Genomic DNA, 19063 nt, shown 5'->3' on the forward strand with positions numbered 1-19063 from the left:
CCGTGGGGCAAATAATTTGATACTAATGAAAACATGGCCATAAACTCTACACAACTGGAAGTAACAACAGATTTGTTTGGCTCGGAGATACACCCGCTGAAGGATGTAACGTCCAATATGACTGGCTCCAACGACCACTTGCCGCCGAAAACGAGTTTCCTCAGCTTCATCACCCTGTTTCTGGTGATAGTGTTGCCCGCGGCCACCGCGCATTCACTCGCCTTCTTCGTGCTGTACAAGGACCTCAAATACAACCTCACCCCCGTCAAGGGGCTGCTGTTCGCTCTCTGTTGCACTGACGTCATCGGTGTCGTGGTGATCGTCGCGCATCACGTGATTGGCAAATTGGTCGAAAACCCGCCCTTTCCGGTGTGCGCAACAATCATTGTCTCGTTAACGTTTGTGTCGCTCATGTCAGGTATTACGACTTTATTGTACACAATAAACAATCAAAATAACATAATCAGTAGTAGGTTATGGATGGATGGATGGTTGATTGATTGATTGATTGACTGGATCGCTGGACAACTGAATTAAAGATCGATGATTGGATAGATGGACGAGTGGATGTATGGACGATTTGTTGGAATAATTCTGTTAAGATCGACATGAAGTCGTCTCATCTGTTCTTGGCTAGATGTTGTTGTTTCAATTCATTGAAAGTTATTATACAAACATGTTATAGCATGTTGAAATGTAAATGGGTATAAATCACCTAAACCTTCTGCTGAGAACAGCAGAGGCATGTGACATGTCTGTTAACGTATATCCAGTGATTGTTGCCCTACAATTACATGTATACAAAACATATTTTCTCAGAACAATTGGTATATTTGTGAAATACCGTCCACTCCCATTGGGTGGGGTTTTTCAGTAACAAATCATACATTTTTATAACACATAATAATGAGGAAAGTTATAGTAATGACAAAATACAATCATGCTTTCCTAACTGACGGTGGTAACATCAGATTAAGAATCATCCTCGTCTCTACTCGTGTCAGGTAGTTATCAAACCAGCGACTCTAAATAATCTCACTCAACATCACTGCAAACGTTTCGTCATTATTGTATTTTTATATATTAAAGCATTAAAGCCATTAAATGTTACTCATGAGAAACAAGTTTTATACGCTGACACTGTTCATAAATATGTACGCCTGTATTCACAGACACAAGTTGTTAGCGTTGTAAACAGGACCGGGGGTCCTTTTCTGTAGGCCTAATGATGGAATGAGCTGAGAGAAATGTCATGACGATCTGACCATACGGATTAGTTGAACTGATATTTGACAGTAAGGGTTAGGTGACGCTGACCTGCGTGGGATGAGTCGAGGTAATCAAGCAAGGTAGGCTTTACAAGGTAGTCAGTTGATACGAACTTATTCTTCACATGCCTAAGTATGTTAACGCTTAAACGCCACATTACTTCCACCTAGCTGCCTTAATTAACACAATTCACTGTACATTATCTACAACGGTGAATTAGGTACACGTCTTCTTCTTCCATTGGTTAAAACATATCGGAAACACAGGATGAACTACAACGGAAATGATGCTTTTAGTTGCAGATGTTTAATTGGAGTGACTTCACACATTGCTTTCTTCAATCTGAAAAAAAGAGTTCTATTTCTCAACGTTGTTCATTAGCAAGTGTCAATTAGTGATTGTTGTTGATGCTGGCTGTGGGTGTAAACAAAATGTGTAATATTGTGTCTACACGAAACTCGACAACGTTTGCTTTCATCCACGTGTATTGACGACGTTAAGGAAGAACAAGTTTACAACATGAACTACAGGAATGGTAGTGTCATTTTGTTATTAAATATGATCAGCTTGAATGTCATATTTCTCTAATATCGGATTTAAACGACCTGTAAAATAGGTTTTATTCATTGAGAACGAATGGATAGAAGTCTGCAACATTAACAGCAAAACTTTACACGGTTGAGATATTGGTATTTGGTGAGAAACTCTATTCGGCGGTTTTGTTACTGATCTGGAACATATTTTATTTTATAAATTTTACAAGTTTACAAGCTTTAGAGTTCTATTTTAAAACATGTTTTACATTTATTGCACCCGTATCCATGTTTATAGGTTAGTGATTTTCACAATGTATATGAGCTTTATTGTGCTGTTGGCATCAGTACTTAATTTGTCTCTCTTATTATGATCAAACCGTTACTTATGTTGATCACTTAAAGGAATGGTTAAGCAAGGCTTTTGGACTGGCAGGCATATTGAACGATATGTAATGCAGTATGTGTTGGTGATCCGGGTATGCATCTTTCCAACAGATAAGACTCATATTTGACTTGTCCTCCCCTTTAAGGTGCCATGGCGACCATGATGGCGGCGGAGAGGTGCATGGCTATGAGGGCGCCGTTCTGGTATCGAGTGAACAAGTCTCACCTCAAGACGTTCGTAGTGCCCATCACACTCATATTTCTGCTCACGCTGGGGGTCAGTCTGCTCGGTCCAACCCCGCTTGGCTTGGTGTACAAACCTCGACTGGACCACAACGAGTCTCTTAGGTGCTCGTCATTCCCCGTGCAAAGGTGAGTTGTTGAATTTAATAATATAACAAAACACTGTTCAGCAGTAAAAAGTGAACGGTTCAGACTGGAATACTAGTATATTAAAATGTGTTTTCTCTCTATTCCGCAGGGAACGAGATAATACTGTGTACATGTTACGTATAAAGGTCGCGTGTACATCAATAGTATGCACATCCAGACAAACAAGAGCTGTATAAGATAATTTAAATAGTCAACTGACGTTTAAAATAAAGTAATGTTTGTTTTATTTAACGACATTACTAAAGCACATTGATTATTTCAGTTAAGAACAAAAATTAAACATTAAACATATTGTCATTATAATGTTTCAAAGTCGTATTCATCAAATTGTGGTTTGTGTTTGTTATTCAAAACCTTTGTTATTCAAAAGCTTTGGGCTTAACTTAAGTTTCAGAAGATGCCAGTGCTGGCAACTGAAGGTGCCAGTGATAAGTTGCCTATCATGTTGGACGACATTAGAAGGTTTTTTTTAACGACACCACTAGAGCACATTGATTATTAATCATCGGCTATTGGATGTCAAACATATCATTTTGACATATAGTCTTAGAGACATTTTTCCATTAGCAGCAAGGGATCTTTTATATGTACCATCCCACATACAGGATAACACATACCACGGCCTTTGATATACCAGTCGTGGTGCACTGGCTGGAATGAGAAATAGCCCAATGACCCACCGATTGGGATCCATCCCAAACCGACCGCGCATCAAGCGAGCGTTTTACCACTAGGCTACGCCCCGTCCCTGATGGACGACATCTTCACAATCTATATATATATATATATATATATATATATATATACTACTCAAAAGAATTTAAGGGTCAGACGATATTTTCGACATTATTTTCTGAATGTCAATTATATTAGCTAGACCATAATGTCACGCATGGTATTGTTCCATTTTGACGAAAGTGGGTCTAAGCAGCCCATAAATGAATTAAAATCCACTGTCATTGACACTGTCGACTAGTTCTAATGGCGAAAACATGCTTACATTTGCACGTAAATTAGGGCGAAAGCGAAAGGTCTGCTAAGTGCCCATAACTTGCTTTTTCACAAAGCGCTTCATTTGCACGCTTTGCACGTGTATTCCATGTTCCCAATGCTGAATTTCCGTATAATTGGAGCTTGCGTTCGTGTACGGTGCACACTCCAAATTCAATAATGGTACGACTTCAACTGACTATCGAAGATCGAGGAAGGGCTATTGCTTGGCTTCAGGATGGCAATACGCAAAGAAATGTTGCTCTGAAACTTGGTGTCAGTCAGAGTGTCGTTGGCCGACTGTGGCAACGGTACCAAGCAACGAATTCTGTTCGAAATCGTCCACGTTCGGGAAGACCCCGAAGCACTACAAATAGAGAGGACCGCTACATCACCAATATGGCTCTACGTCAACGCACAACCACTGCACGCCGATTACATGACAATCTGCGGACTGCGACTGGAACTCGAGTGTCTGATCAAACCATACGCAATCGTCTGAGAGCCAATAATCTACGCTGCCGTCGCCAGGCTGTTCGACCACCACTCCTACCACGTCACAGAACGGCCAGACGTCACTGGTGCACGCTTCATCTGCGGTGGCAACGTGTTCAGTGGGGTCGAGTGATGTTCACTGATGAGTCCAGGTTTAGTCTCTAGTTCAACGACGGTCGGGTTCGTGTCTACAGACGTCCTGGGGAGCGCTTCGCTGACGTTAACGTTAGACAACGTCACCGGTTCGGTGGTGGCAGCGTCATGATGTAGGGCGGCATCTCTATCCACCACAGGACCCCCCTCTGTGTGGTGGATGGCAATCTGAATGGAATCCGCTATCTGAATGAGATTATCCGGCCGTTGGTTCTCCCAGGCCTTCAGCAGATTGGCGGCGGGGCAGTTCTGCAGGATGACAATGCCAGACACCACCGCGCCAGGGTGGTAACGGACTTTCTCAGACAACAAGGTATCGCCAGGATGGATTGGCCAGCATATTCGCCTGACTTGGCCCCAATAGAGAACGCCTGGGACGAATTAGGCAGGAGAGTTCGGGATAACCATGCCCCTCCGGCCAACCTTCATGATCTGGGTCAACTTCTTATGGCAGAGTGGCAGGCCATTCCCCAAGAGTTCTTCAGACGTCTGATCAACAGCATGAGTCAACGATGTGTCGAGTGTATTCGCGCCAGGGCTGGATTCACACACTATTAAACGAATGTTCTAATGTGTAAAATCCATGTTTGACAACCTTCAACTTTGACAGCATGTCATGTGACTTTCTTGTATACAGTGACGTTTATTTGTGGTTTTTTGTAAATATGGAACAATAAATAAAAAATTTGGTGTGGTTTACAATATCAATCTAATACACTCTGAAACTTATCTGGTTATACATTTTTGACCCTTAAATTCTTTTGAGTATATATATAATTAAAATTAGCTCCATTGGTTAATTACTATTACCTGTGGATCTAACAGCATCCCGTTGGAGTTCATGCCCAGTTGACCTTTCATTCGAGCAATCAAAATCTTACTTGCAGAATCAAAAAAAGTAAAATTTGTTTTATTTAACGACGTCACTAGAGCACATTGATTTTTTATCTTATCATCGGCTATTGGACGTCAAACATATGGTCATTCTGACACTATTTTCAGAAGAAACCCGCTGTCGCCACATAGACTACTCTTTTTGCGACAGGCAGCAAGGGATCTTTTATTTGCGCTTCCCACAGGCAGGATAGCACAAACCATGGCCTTTGTTGAACCAGTTATGGATCACTGGTCGGTGCAAGTGGTTTACACCTACCCATTGAGCCTTGCGGAGCACTCACTCAGGGTTTGGAGTCGGTATCTGGATTAAAAATCCCATGCCTCGACTGGGATCCGAACCCAGTACCTACCAGCCTGTAGACCGATGGCCTGCCACGACTCCATCGAGGCCGGTACTTACTTGCAGAATCATGCCAGTGATTTGAAAAGAATTTGAAAACATTCAGAATTATGCCGAGGGTATACGATATGATTCGGGTGAATTACAAAATATGCCGGAGACTAATTTCAGTATAAAATTTTAATGTTGAACTTTCGTTTCAAGACGAAAAAAAAACCGTGATAGTATAACTATAAAATCTATTTATTCTAGTACATAATCCAGAGTTTATTACTGCGTTTGGCCATAGAGTGTTAAAATGACTATCATTATGTTAAACACCAGTAATTTAAAATGTACTAAGGCCTCAAACGTTCTTTTCATACAGTCTTAAATAAAAACCATAAAAACCCATAAAATAAATAATATGGTGGTATATTTAGGACAAACATTTTTTTCTTACTTTTAAAGATAATAAACTTCGACTTATATCTCGAAATCTGGACTTGTTTTGTCGAAAGAAAGAAAGAAAGGTTTTATTTAACGACGCACTAAACACATTTTGTTTACGGTTATATGGCGTCAGACATATGGTTAAGGACCACACAGATTTTGAGAGGAAACCCGCTGTCGCCACTACATGGGCTACTCTTTCCGATTAGCAGCAAGGGATCTTTTATTTGCGCTTCCCACAGGCAGGATAGCACAAACCATGGCCTTTGTTGAAACCAGTTATGGATCACTGGTCGGTGCAAGTGGTTTACACCTACCCATTGAGCCTTGCGGAGCACTCACTCAGGGTTTGGAGTCGGTATCTGGATTAAAAATCCCATGCTTGAGATCCGAACCCAGTACTTACCAGCCTGTAGACCGATGGCCTAACCACGACGCCACCGAGGCCGGTTGTTTTGTCGAATGCCTAACGTATTATTTTGAAATATCAGCATATTATCTCAAGACTTCAAATTATAATGTCAAGGTCTCGACCGCATTGACAAGAGATAAGCATAGCATTCGACAATATAAGTTGAGAGTTCAAAATAATAGGTTCAGCCTTCAATATCAATATCTGCGCGCGGAAACGTATTCGAAATCTTTAAATTAAGAAAAATATAAGTTTGTGTTCTAAATATACCACCGTAGTTATTGGTAGTCATGTATGTGTGTGTGCGTGTGTGTGTGTGTGTGTGTATGTCTTTGCAGCAGCTTTGTATCGCACCTAACCAGTGCACCACAACTAGCTAAAGGCCGTGGTATGTGCTGTCCTGTCTGTGGAAAAGTGCATATATAAAAGATCCCTTGCTGCATTAAAAAAAAAATGTAGCGAGTTCCCTCTGATGACTACGTGTCAGAATTACCACGTTTGACATCCAATGTCCTCTAGTGGTGTCGTTAAACAAAAAACAAAAGCAACCTTGTATCTCACCAGACCGATCTCGCCAATGCATTAATTAAAACATGGTTTAGTTTATAAAATAAATAATTTGTAATGTAAAATTGAAGATTGATTTAGTTCTTTTAAAAAATAAATTAAACACCTGGAGTTATATATACTCTTCAAAAAAGTAGGGGAACTTTAATAAGAATTTATAGTTGCGAAAATTGTACGATATATTAGCTGTGGGGAATGTTTATATGACAATAGTGAATTAATTGGGCAAACATTACAACCGGTAGTTCAATATTATCGTGAAGGACGATTGGGGTCAGAAGTGAAATTTGAAAGTTGGCGGGGTTTTTTATCAGTAAGTCGCAAATTAAAACAATAAAAATGTCTAGAAACAAAACAATAACAACTGTATGATCAACATAATGAAAAAGATTGACAGAAATAATGTTCCACGGTGATTAATGAACCTTCCTGGAAATTGTCAAAATCGAGAATTACCACCCAAGTGTACGGGGCAACGGCGTGATGCATGTGCAAACTATGGAGTGTGTTTCGGTGTGTTGATAAACAGACCTGAATGTTCTTTACTAGGATGTCTGTGGTCAAAACGTATGTTCGGTCTAATAGTTGATATTAACATTTTGAAGAGTATATATTGTAGTTGAGCAGCCGCCTAACCCGGCCTGTACGTATTGGTATGGTTCGTGGTACGGCGGGGGCCACATAAATAGTCTCGCCCAGTATTTCTAGAATTTGTATGCTCCCAAATAAGGTTATAAAAGGCGAAGTGTGAGTGGTCGATATTTAAATTATTATTTACAGTAGACCAGTAGAGCTAATTTCAATCAGATTGGCATCTTCATAATTGGGGTTGGGGGCGGGGCAGTGCCCACCTGCTTTATGCTCCCGACGTTTGGGCTAAGAAAGAGCTTTTTGTTGATAAAATGACTGAACAGTGAAAACTGACTGACAGAAAGACAACCATTGTTAATTGTATAAACCCGTTTTTCCCCAGTATCAGGGACAGCATCCAGGGGGTGTTCAGCCTCGCCTTCACAGTCGTCGGCCTCGCCATCGCCTTGGTGAACATCAGTATTAACGCCGCCGTCATCGTGACGATGCGGGAGATGAACGCGAAGGCGATGCGGGTTAAGACGGCGGACCCCAGCGTCAACGTGGCCGTAGCCGTCCAGCACCAGTACAACAGCGACAAGAAGACGGCGGAGTACGAACTCACCAAGATGTTGCTCATCCTCTCGGCCTGCTTCCTCGTATGCTGGGTGCCCATTTACGTAAGTACATGAAGCCCCTACCGGCCAACATCCTGAGGTTACAGTACCAATCTGAGGTCGGAGGGGTAGCCATGACAGTGTGTGCAGGTGCTGTTTGTCTCAAAGTGTTTCGTATGTAATATGTTGTGATGATGTAATGTGTTGGGGTGGGGGTAGGGGGTGGATGGGTGGATAGATGAATGGATGGATGGATGGATGGATGGATGGATGGCCGGAAGGAGGATGGGTGGATGTATGGATGGATTGATGGATGAATAGACAGACAGATACGTCCTTCAAAGCTGTTTCACTGCAATTTGTTCTCTAGACAGCTGTTGTCACCCTGACCCTGACCCCAAATTTCATTTATTTTTGAAGTTTATTATTATCAAGTGATTATGTTTTGTTTTGTCAAACATTTGTTAATGAATATATGAAAAATGGATGGAGCGATTAGTGTTCCTTTCGTTCTCCAAGTCAGTACTTCATATGTACTGCCCTTAGAACTCCCACCCCCACCCCACCCCCCCAAAAAAAAACCCCAAAGAAAACAAAACAAACAAACAAACGTTGTTTTATATTCATACTTTTAATTGTTGATAAAACTTATTATATTTTGAATTTTAATACCAAGGACCTCGGATTCTGACACCGGCTACCCACCCAGAGTGAGTTTTAACGATTCCATTGAGAAGGTGTAAGGCCTTTACATTTCTCACAGGTCAAATTAATACCATTAGCCCATCGTTCTAGACAGACAGCTCATATAGCTGAGACAGCGTGCATGAACCTTAATTCAATATAAGCACAACATTCCAATTAAAATAAAATGTTGCCAGCAATAGTTTTGAAGGCGTTGATGAGAAAATATTGATTTATCAATCAATAACCTATATCGTGCAGGAAGCATTTTTCAAAGCAGCATTTCTAGATACAAATGTAAATTGGTTACAGTATTCATGTTTTGTTTTGTCGGTCGGACGCCTGATGGTAAAGAATAAGTAAAATCACAATACCTACACCCAAAGGACCGTACAGGATATTGCCACGTCTCATTTGTATTTATACATACCTGTACCATTCATTCCCTAGTCTTAATATCCGATTTACGAAATGGCTTAAGACTGATGAAAATATCGACATTGACAGAAACAGCGCGCTCATATAAAGAGCCGTGGAACTTACATATTCCTTTTTATATTCTATTGTTAGTAACAAAACGTATTAAAGCAGTTTATCTTTGTTTAGTGTAGATACATGCAAAGAAATCCTTTAACACGTTTCTTAAATTAGAAACACACAGTCGGTGTATTAAGTCCGACAGCGATATATATTTGTTTAGGACATCATACGTCTTTGTATAATTATAATATTGATGTTTGACATTAATAAAATAATATGATGAAGATAAAAACAAAAAACAACAACATAATCCGATGGATTAGAGAATATAACATGAGTGGTCATTAGATATCAGTTATCTTACAAAAGAGTTGTAAAATAAATGGTAAATGGTATCTAACGATACGGATGTAGTATTCTATTTCTAAATTATCCCCCCCCCCCCCCCCCCCGATTTGAATAAATGTAAACGTCTTATTCTGTTATAACGTATTTACTGCGCAGGGGCGGGAGGAAGCTCAGTGGCACAGCGCTCTCTGGGCTAGTTCTCGTTCCAGCTGGTCTAACAAAGGCCGTGGTATGTACTATCCTGTCTGTGGGATGGTGCATATAAAAGACCCCTTGCTGCTGATCGAAAAAAGAGTAGCCCATGAAGTGGCGACAGCGGGTTTGCTTTCTCAATATATGTGTGGTCCTTAACCAAATGTCCGACGCCATATAACCATAAATTAAAATAAATGTGTTAAGTGCGTCGTTAAATAAAACATTTCCTTCGTTCCTATTTACTGCGCATTTGCACTTATACAGTTAACTTATACGTTACAGAGCAATCAGCTGATACGTTGATATCGCTGTGTGATACCAAAAGTCTTGTAAGTTGATCTGATCTTACTGTCACTACGTCTTCATTGATAGATCTGACATCATTTTATACCTCGGTACCTTTTGTCGGGAATAATAATTTCCAATGCGTTTATCTGTTTTATGGCGACGGATGAAAAGTTGTTTGGATGCGGGTTCAAGTCTGCATATTACTAACGGAGGCTCCCTGGCGGAATGAACAGTATGATGTATTCCAGTCAGACAAAAAGAGATTTTATTTTACCAAGCCGTTCATTTACATAAAATAAAAAATTAAAACAAAAATTACACTGAATATCAGTGTTTAGAATCAAAGTTTTAATTTAATAATGTGGCATTAATTTAGTGACGTACACATTTGTATTAATGTTGTTTTTGGAAATGATATATATATATATATGAAGTATAGAATGTGAGGTACGGGTAACCTTTTTTATATAGTTACTGATGTTTGTTTTGTTTTGTTTTTTAAAAACCTCCCAAAAAGCCAACACCAAACAAACAAAGAAACGCAACATCGCCTCTCACCCTACTCCATCATCCCCCCCCCCCCCCCCCCCCCCCCCCCCCATCTTAAACACACCACGTCAATATCTGGAAAAAACCCTTATGTTAAAGAATTGTTTGTTTTCCCTTTTTGTTCCCAGATTTCCCGGATAATGAACGACATGGGTTATAACATACCCCGAGTGTTTCGAAGTTTCTCCCACACCTTGGCCGGCCTGAACTACGTCTTGGACCCCATCATCTACATCATCGCCATGAAGTCGTACCGGCAGCGCATTCACAGTCTGTTTTATCGCAGCTGTCGACGCCAGTCAAAAACATTTAGTAATAACTCTTCCGAGCAGAACGAAAAACAGACACAGGCTGTTAATTATACCAGCCTCTCTATAAACACATCACACACTACTAATACCCACATGTAGACTGTTAGTTACACAGCCTCTCTATAAACACATCACACACTACTAATACCCACATGTAGACTGCTAGTTAATGCCAGACTATCTATAAACACATTACACACCACTAATGTCCACATGTAGACTGTTAGTTACATCAGCCTCTTTATAAACACATCACACACCACTAATGCCCACATATAGACTGCTAGTTAATACCAGACTCACTATAAACATATTATACACCACTAATGTCCACATGTAGACTGTTAGTCACATCAGCCTCTCTATAAACACATCACACACCGCTAATGCCAATATATAGACTATTAGTTACACCAGCCGCTCTATAAACACAGCATTCTCTATAAACACATCACCTACCACTAATGCCAAGTTGTAGACTGTTAGTTACACCAGCATCTCTATAAACACATCACACACCACTAATGCCAAGTTGTAGACTGTTAGTTACATCAGCATGTCTATAAACACATCACACACCACTAATGCCAAGTTGTAGACTGTTAGTTACACCAGCATCTCTATAAACACATCGCACACCACTAATGCCAAGATGTAGACTGTTAGTTACACCAGCATCTCTATAAACACATCGCACACCACTAATGCCAAGTTGTAGACTGTTAGTTGTACCAGCATCTCTATAACACACCACACGCCACTAATATCCACATGTAGACTGTTAGTTACACTAGCATTTCTATAAACACATCGCACACCACTAATGCTTAGTTGTAGTCTATTAGTTAAACCAGCATCTCTATAAACACATCGCACGCCACTAATATCCACATGTAGACTGTTAGTTACACTAGCATTTCTATAAACACATCGCACACCGCTTTTCCCCAGTTATAGTCTATTGGTTACACTAGCCTCTTTAAACATTGCTAATGTCAAGTTGGTTATGTACCTCTTAATAAACACATCGCACACCACTTATGCCCAGTTGTGAGTTATTCCACCTTCCCTATAAACGGCATCAGATCACAATTATCTTCCCATTTGGTTGACCGGAAATATGTAGTAGTCTGCTGTTTGACTGTGATTATTTCAAGGCAGACAGCTATGAAGTGGCAACTATTAGACTGAAGTTGACAGGCGAGAGTATGCAATTTGCAAATATGTGAAACTTGTTGACATTGAAGACTTGTTTGTGGTAATTTCGGCCCATGTAAAAGTAGTGATTTTTGTGTAAATTGGTGTACTCCTGCCAGGTTTAGTGTGTGTGTTTGTTTAAATCAATATCCTGGGAGAAAGAGCTGGGCATCAGGGGTTGTCCTTTTCAGGGTATGTTGCTCTTAGGTGCATAAAAAAAATCCATGGGCCTACTGATATTATTAAAAACGCTGTAGCCACTAACGATATATAGAAACATAAAAATGCTATAGCGTAATTAATTGTGGTCTGTTGCCAAACACATCGAAAATGTCCATTTGTTAGTTATACAAACATTTTAATAAACAGACTATTAATGTCTTGCATTGTCGGTTACATGCATTTCTATAAACGACCTTGTTGATGCCCTGTAGTGTATGATTTATATTATCCTCTCCATAAACCTAAAATAGGTGTGTACATTATAGGTCTAAGTATACTGAACAAATGGGCGAACAAGACGAAGGTATTTCCATCTTTTACACAATATTAATTGTAACCCATGTAAAAGAATGCGTAGTGTTTAGTTTGGAACCATATATAGTTGTTTGATAGTATATGAATAAATGTTGTTATCTAGATTCGTTTAATTTGGACACAAATCAGCCGCTCTCCTTGCAAACAGAGCCCGTAATGGCGGATCCAACGTGAGCAGGGGTCAATCCAGCAAGGATCACAACGAGGCTGTGAAGCTGGCGATGGAGAAGGGGGTGGTGGTGGTGGTGGTAAGTTTTCAATAGAAAGAAAGAAAGAAGTGTTTTATTTAACGACGCACTCAACACATTTTATTTACGGTTATATGGCGTCAGACATGGTTAAGGACCACACCGATTTTTTTTAGAGGAAACCCGCTGTCGCCACATAGGCTACTCTTTTACGACAGACAGCAAGGGATCTTTTATTTGCGCTTCCCACAGGCAGGATAGCACAAACCATGGCCTTTGTTGAACCAGTTATGGATCACTGGTCGGTGCAAGTGGTTTACACCTACCCATTGAGCCTTGCGGAGCACTCACTCAGGGTTTGGAGTCGGTACTTGGATTAAAAATTCCATGCCTCGACTGGGATCCGAACCCAGTACCTACCAGCCTGTAGACCGATGACCTGCCACGACGCCACCGAGGCCGGTAGTTTTCAATAGTGTCATAACTGGCAGGGACGGATTCAGGATGTTTCAAGGTAGTGGTTGCAACGCTTATAACGGGCATCTACGGTATTCAGAAGTAAACTAACATGTGTTATCTGTATAGTAATCATCAACAGAAATATTAAGCTAAATTGTTCCCCTCCAACAGCCTCCTCTTGGATTCACGCTTCCAGTCCTTCTGAAGAAGTTCTTACGCTTAAATTGATGTAACAAACTTATTGAACGGAACTGAATTAACCTTGCGAACATTTCTCGTATTTTTTTTTATTCCCCCCCCCCCCCCCCCCCGAAACATAAGCAAGGTCAAGGTTGGGGCCTTGAATCATTGCTGTACAAGGTATTATTGTATATACATAAACGATACATAATTAAAGCTATACACTCGTATATAAAGCATTTATTAAACAATATGTGTATACATATGCATGTGCGTGTGTGTGAGAGGGATAGAGAGAGAGAGAGAGAGAGGGGGGGGGGGGGGGGGGGAGGGGACAGACAGACAGACAGACAGACACGGACGTGTGGAGTAACAGGGAGGAAGCCGAAGATAGACAAAAGGGAACAGAAACGGCGCGAGCCGTATGCACACATACATAGTATTCAATATTAAGATGAAACAGATAGGCTTAACATGATATTGTAAAACAGGATATTAGCAATGCAAAAGCCTTACATAACTGAAGAGGAAATATTCTGGAGACTAGGAAGAAGAGTACTAGAAATAGAAACAAAGAGTGAGAGAAAAAGAAGAAGAAGAAGAAGAAGAAAAGAAAAAAAAGAAAAAAGAAAAACTTTCTTGAAAGATAAATAAGATCAATGCGATCTTTTAAAAAAAGAAATTATAGAAAGTCAAGATACGTTTTCTGAACTGGCGATATTTTGCATAAAAGTATGTTTATTAGCTTATTCGTATATTTTGCTATTATTTATACATGAATTTATACAATTTGTTTGAGGAACTGCTGCCAAGGTACCGGCCTCGGTTGCGTCGTGGCAGGCCATCGGTCTACAGGCTGGTAGGTACTGGGTTCGGATCCCAGTCGAGGCATGGGATTTTTAATCCAGATACCGACTCCAAACCCTGAGTGAGTGCTCCGCAAGGCTCAATGGGTAGGTGTAAACCACTTGCACCGACCAGTGATCCATAACTGGTTCAACAAAGGCCATGGTTTGTGCTATCCTGCCTGTGGGAAGCGCAAATAAAAGATCCCTTGCTGCCAATCGGAAGAGTAGCCCATGTAGTGGCGACAGCGGGTTTCCTCTCAAAAATCTGTGTAGTCCTGAACCATATGTCTGACGCCATATAACCGTAAATAAAATGTGTTGAGTGCGTCGTTAAATAAAACACTTCTTTCTTTCTTTTTTGCTGCCAAGGTTCCCACTGATCATCAAAGTCTTTATACAGGCAATTTTTATAAAATATATATTTTTCAATCTGTGTTTTATCAATAATGAATCTTAGCATTGCGTTTTTATTTAATCTGATCTTTTGTAATTTCGTTCTATATATATAATACTTAATATTAATAATGAACCAATTAATAAAACAATGCTTTTTTGTTATGATACCAAATAAAACCATGTTTTTATCCAAATGAAATTGTTCACCTTTTTTTAATGCCCATTCTTCTACTGCTTTCCATAGGACAGTAACTTTAGAGCACTCATAAAATAAGTGTTCCAGTGTTTCTGGCATAAGATGGCAAAAATCGCAAATATTAGAATCAACATATTTTATTTTATTTAGAAATATATTTGTAGCTATTATCCTGTGTACAATTTTATACTGAAACCATAATAAAGATGGGTCTTTAATAGTTTTGAATGGTAGAGCATAATACTTTCCCCATACTTGTGAAGTGAAGTCAAACCCCAATACTGAATATCTTTTTTGGGACGTAGGGACTATTGTAGTGCGATTTAATATTGCGTATATTTGCTTACTTAGGTTTGTATCTTTTAAAAATAGTTTTATTTTAAACGGAAGAATCGGGTTGCAAACAGTGTTAAAACTTTGGTTGTTTGATTTTGTTGTTTTACAAATATATAGTTTAATGGCTCTGATTAAAGAAGCATATTCTAAAAAATTGGACTGTACTTGATATTTTGTTATGAAAGTATTGTAATTCGTTAATGTCCCATTTTCGTCCATTAGATCTTGAATAAATATTATGCCTTTTTGCAAATACTTCATATAAATAAAAGGTTTGCCGGGTTTTTTTTAAATTTTGTTATTGTACCAAATGTTTAGGCTCATTACATCTTCATTATTATCAGGCGTTTCTTTCTGTTGAATGGTAAGCCAGCTTTGTAACACATCTTTCCAAAAATTATTTTTAATTGTTGTTATTTTTAGCTGAATATAATAATCTCCATATTTAATCATATTTGCTGTCGTTAAACCTGTTACAGCTTGGAAAAGATGTGTCCATTTCGAGTTTGATATTAGAAGTCTTCTTAATCAAGTAGCTTTTAACGCAGTTGTAAAATTTCTAATGTTTAGCATTTTGATGCCTCCATTTACATAGTCTTGCATTAGTACTTCTCTTTTGACTTTTTCTGGTTTGTTTTGCCAAATAAAATTAAAAAAACATTTTAGTTATTTGTTTTGTTACTTGATCTGGTACATTTGGTAATGCAATTAATAAATGTGTTATTTTTGAAATTATTAAGGTCTTGATAACAACGACGCGACCCAGTGGAGTTAATTTTCTAGTGGACCATTGTTTTAACAGCCTTTTTATCTCCATTAACTTCGGTTCAAAGTTAGTTTGAATCATTTCTTCAATATTAACTGAAAAATATACTCCTAGTAAGGAAAAGGTTTCTGCACCCCATTCTAACTTCCATTTTGGATGATGAAAAACATCTTTTGAATATTTTTTACTGCCTATCCAGATGATTTTTGATTTCGAGTAGTTTATGTTTAATCCAGATACGTTGGCATACAGGTCTAATATTTTTAGAGTGCTATCCAGGGATTTGTGGGTTCCATCTAAAATGAAGGAGGTGTCATCAGCGTACTGCGATATTAAATATTCTTGCCCGTTTACAGTTATACCTTTGATATCCTTTGAATTTCTTATTAATATAGCTAGTATTTCGGCGCAAATTATGAAAATATAGGGGGAAAGTGGATCGCCTTGTCTACAACCTCTTTCTAGTTTAAAACTTTCAGACAGAAATCCATTTTGTAAAATCCTTGATTCTGAGTTATTATAAAATGTTTTAATCCATGATTTAATTGACATTTTAAAATTGAAAAACTCAAGTGCTTGTTCAACGAATGACCAAGAGACAGAGTCAAAAGCCTTTTCAAAATCTACCAGGAACAATAAGCCTGGAGTTTTATTAACTTCAGTATATTGCATTATATCGTATATTAGTCTTATATTTTCAGCTAAAAATCGACCTTTAATGAACCCAGTTTGATCTTTTGAAATTATTTTATCTAGCACTTTTTGAATTCTGTTAGCAATGCAGCCAGAGGCAATTTTGTATATACAATTTAATAGTGTAATTGGTCGCCAGTTTTTTAAAAAGTGTTTAGGTTTATTAGGTTTTGGTATGCATGTAATAATCCCTAATTTTTGTGTGTTGGACATTTCGTTTATATTGTAGCTGTAATTAATGGATCTAACAATAAAATGCCCGAGATCCTTCCAAAACATTTTTAAAAAGACCCTGGGCTTTTATCGTTTTTCATAGTTTTAAGGAACGTTAATGCTTCTGAATATGTTATTTCTCCTTCTAGTTCCTGTGCTTCTGTATCTGTTAACTTATTAGCCTCAGTGTTGTAGATATACTGGATGTTTTCGTTATTTGCTTGATTTGTTTTGGAGAAGAGTTTTTGATAAAATACTTTCTTTTTTTCTAGAATTTGTTTTTGGTCTGTTATTATACTACCATCTTCAAGTTCTAATCTAGAAATTAGTTTATTATGAAAGTTGCGTGATTCCATATTACAAAAATATTTTGTCGGCTTTTCTCCTTCGACCCACTTTGCTCTAGATCTAATAAAATGCCCTTTTAATTTATTTCGTCTAATTTCTGTTAACTCGGTTTTTTTTTCTTCTAACAAATCGGAATTAACTGTACATTCATCTTTTTCTTGTATTCTTTATTAATATGTATTGGCGTAGCCGGGGTGAATGGGCATGGGGGTAACAGGCCCGTAGCCAGGATATTGAGAGGGAGAGGGCGGTCGTTTATGCTTATGGTGAGGAACGTGCCTCACACGAGGGCGCGAAATGCCCGAGTTGCATATTGAAAAAAAAGTCAGCGACCCCCCATTGGCTACGGGCCTGGGCAATCCCCGCCAATCACCCCTCTTGTTTTCCCGCAACATCTTGTATATGTACCTGTCGCCCCAGTCGAATATTTTAATGTTATATATACACACATGTTAATCTCATAGGGTCGAACACCCTTGGGACACCATGGTTTGTTCGACCCATCGGCTAGTTCGTACTAAACATTCGGCCAACTTCGGGAGTGTCCGTGACGCTCTATAAGTTGAAATTATTATTCAATGATTTAAAGCCCAAATATATAGAGAATACTTACATGAGTGGCTGTTAGATACCATTTATATTACAACGAGTTGTTTTAAAACGTTTTTAAACAACGAGTTGTAAGTTAAATGGTATCTAACGGACACGAATGTTGTATTCTATTTCTTACATATCCAGAAAATATTGTTTTAAAATAAATTTAAATACCTTTTCCAAATAAAACCTATTTACGGCCCTTGCGCTTATAGTTAACTTGTGCGTCACAGACAAGTCAATTTCAGCTTATCTTGTACGTCACGGAGTGATCTATTTCATCGTTCTTTTTTTTTTTCATTGGATGCTATGGCATTGGTGACCTGGTCATCACCTAGGAGCAGCCTGTCGTATGTCTTTAAAATGTTAACGCACGTGTGTGTTAACAAGTATGTGTTATCAAAAAATAACGAATGATGTTCTCACCAACGCGTGTGTAAGAAATATATTAATTTGGAATTTTGTATTAACTAAAATAGACCAAAATGTTTGTAGGGGGCAGGCTTGTTTTTGCCCAATTAAACAAAAATGCCCGAATCTGAATAACAACATTTATTATATAACATTTAGTGAAATATCTATAAATTTCACTATTTCACTCTAAAATGTGTTATCGTCACTGTAGAAAGTGTTATCTTCACTGTAACGTGTATGTGTATGTGTATGTGTATGTATATATGTGTATGTCATAAAAGACACTGACGGGTGTAGTGCACCTTCATGTTTAATGGATTACCGGGTTCGGGCGAAATATCGTTAATTAGACTGACGAGTCTGTCAGTATTGTGCGAGAGAAGACTAGTATTCGACCCATGTTTTATTCGACCCTTCAATGCAGAATAAAGGGGTTTATTTAAAGAAAACGTCGGTCCTTTAACCTTGGTTCCAGCGTAGCACTATGTTCGACCATTTCGTGTTCTCTTTATTTTTCCTTTCCAGTTTAAATACTGTCAACTGTTAACAGTCACAAAAACTAAATGGAAACAGAATAATTTTAAACAAATTAAAGAAAACAAAATTAATCCTGCACATTATTCAGCATTTACTTTGTGTCAAGTGCTTAAAAACAGGTGATAAAAATTACTATTCAGACTGAGTATTCATTTCTCAAACTATTGAAGGAAGGAAGGAATGTGTGTGCACTCAACTTATATTATTTCGTTACGGTTATATGGCAGCCACGCAAACGAACTACTCGTTCC

The 19063-nt window shown here is 38.7% G+C and overlaps 1 protein-coding gene across 1 annotated transcript; it reads left to right on the top strand.

Annotated features, from left to right (window-relative positions):
- Nucleotides 1-33: 33 nt before the first annotated feature.
- LOC121369875 (5-hydroxytryptamine receptor 4-like) lies at nucleotides 34-13519 on the top strand. The gene is made up of 6 exons (XM_041494952.1): nucleotides 34-418; nucleotides 2336-2561; nucleotides 7842-8118; nucleotides 10728-10869; nucleotides 12774-12892; nucleotides 13463-13519. Exons 1-6 carry the CDS (start codon nucleotides 34-36, stop codon nucleotides 13517-13519), a joined length of 1206 nt encoding a protein of 401 aa, XP_041350886.1.
- The last annotated feature ends 5544 nt before the right edge of the window (nucleotides 13520-19063 follow it).

Source organism: Gigantopelta aegis, chromosome 4 (genome assembly GCF_016097555.1).
Source record: "Gigantopelta aegis isolate Gae_Host chromosome 4, Gae_host_genome, whole genome shotgun sequence".
Lineage (NCBI taxonomy): Eukaryota > Metazoa > Mollusca > Gastropoda > Neomphalida > Peltospiridae > Gigantopelta > Gigantopelta aegis.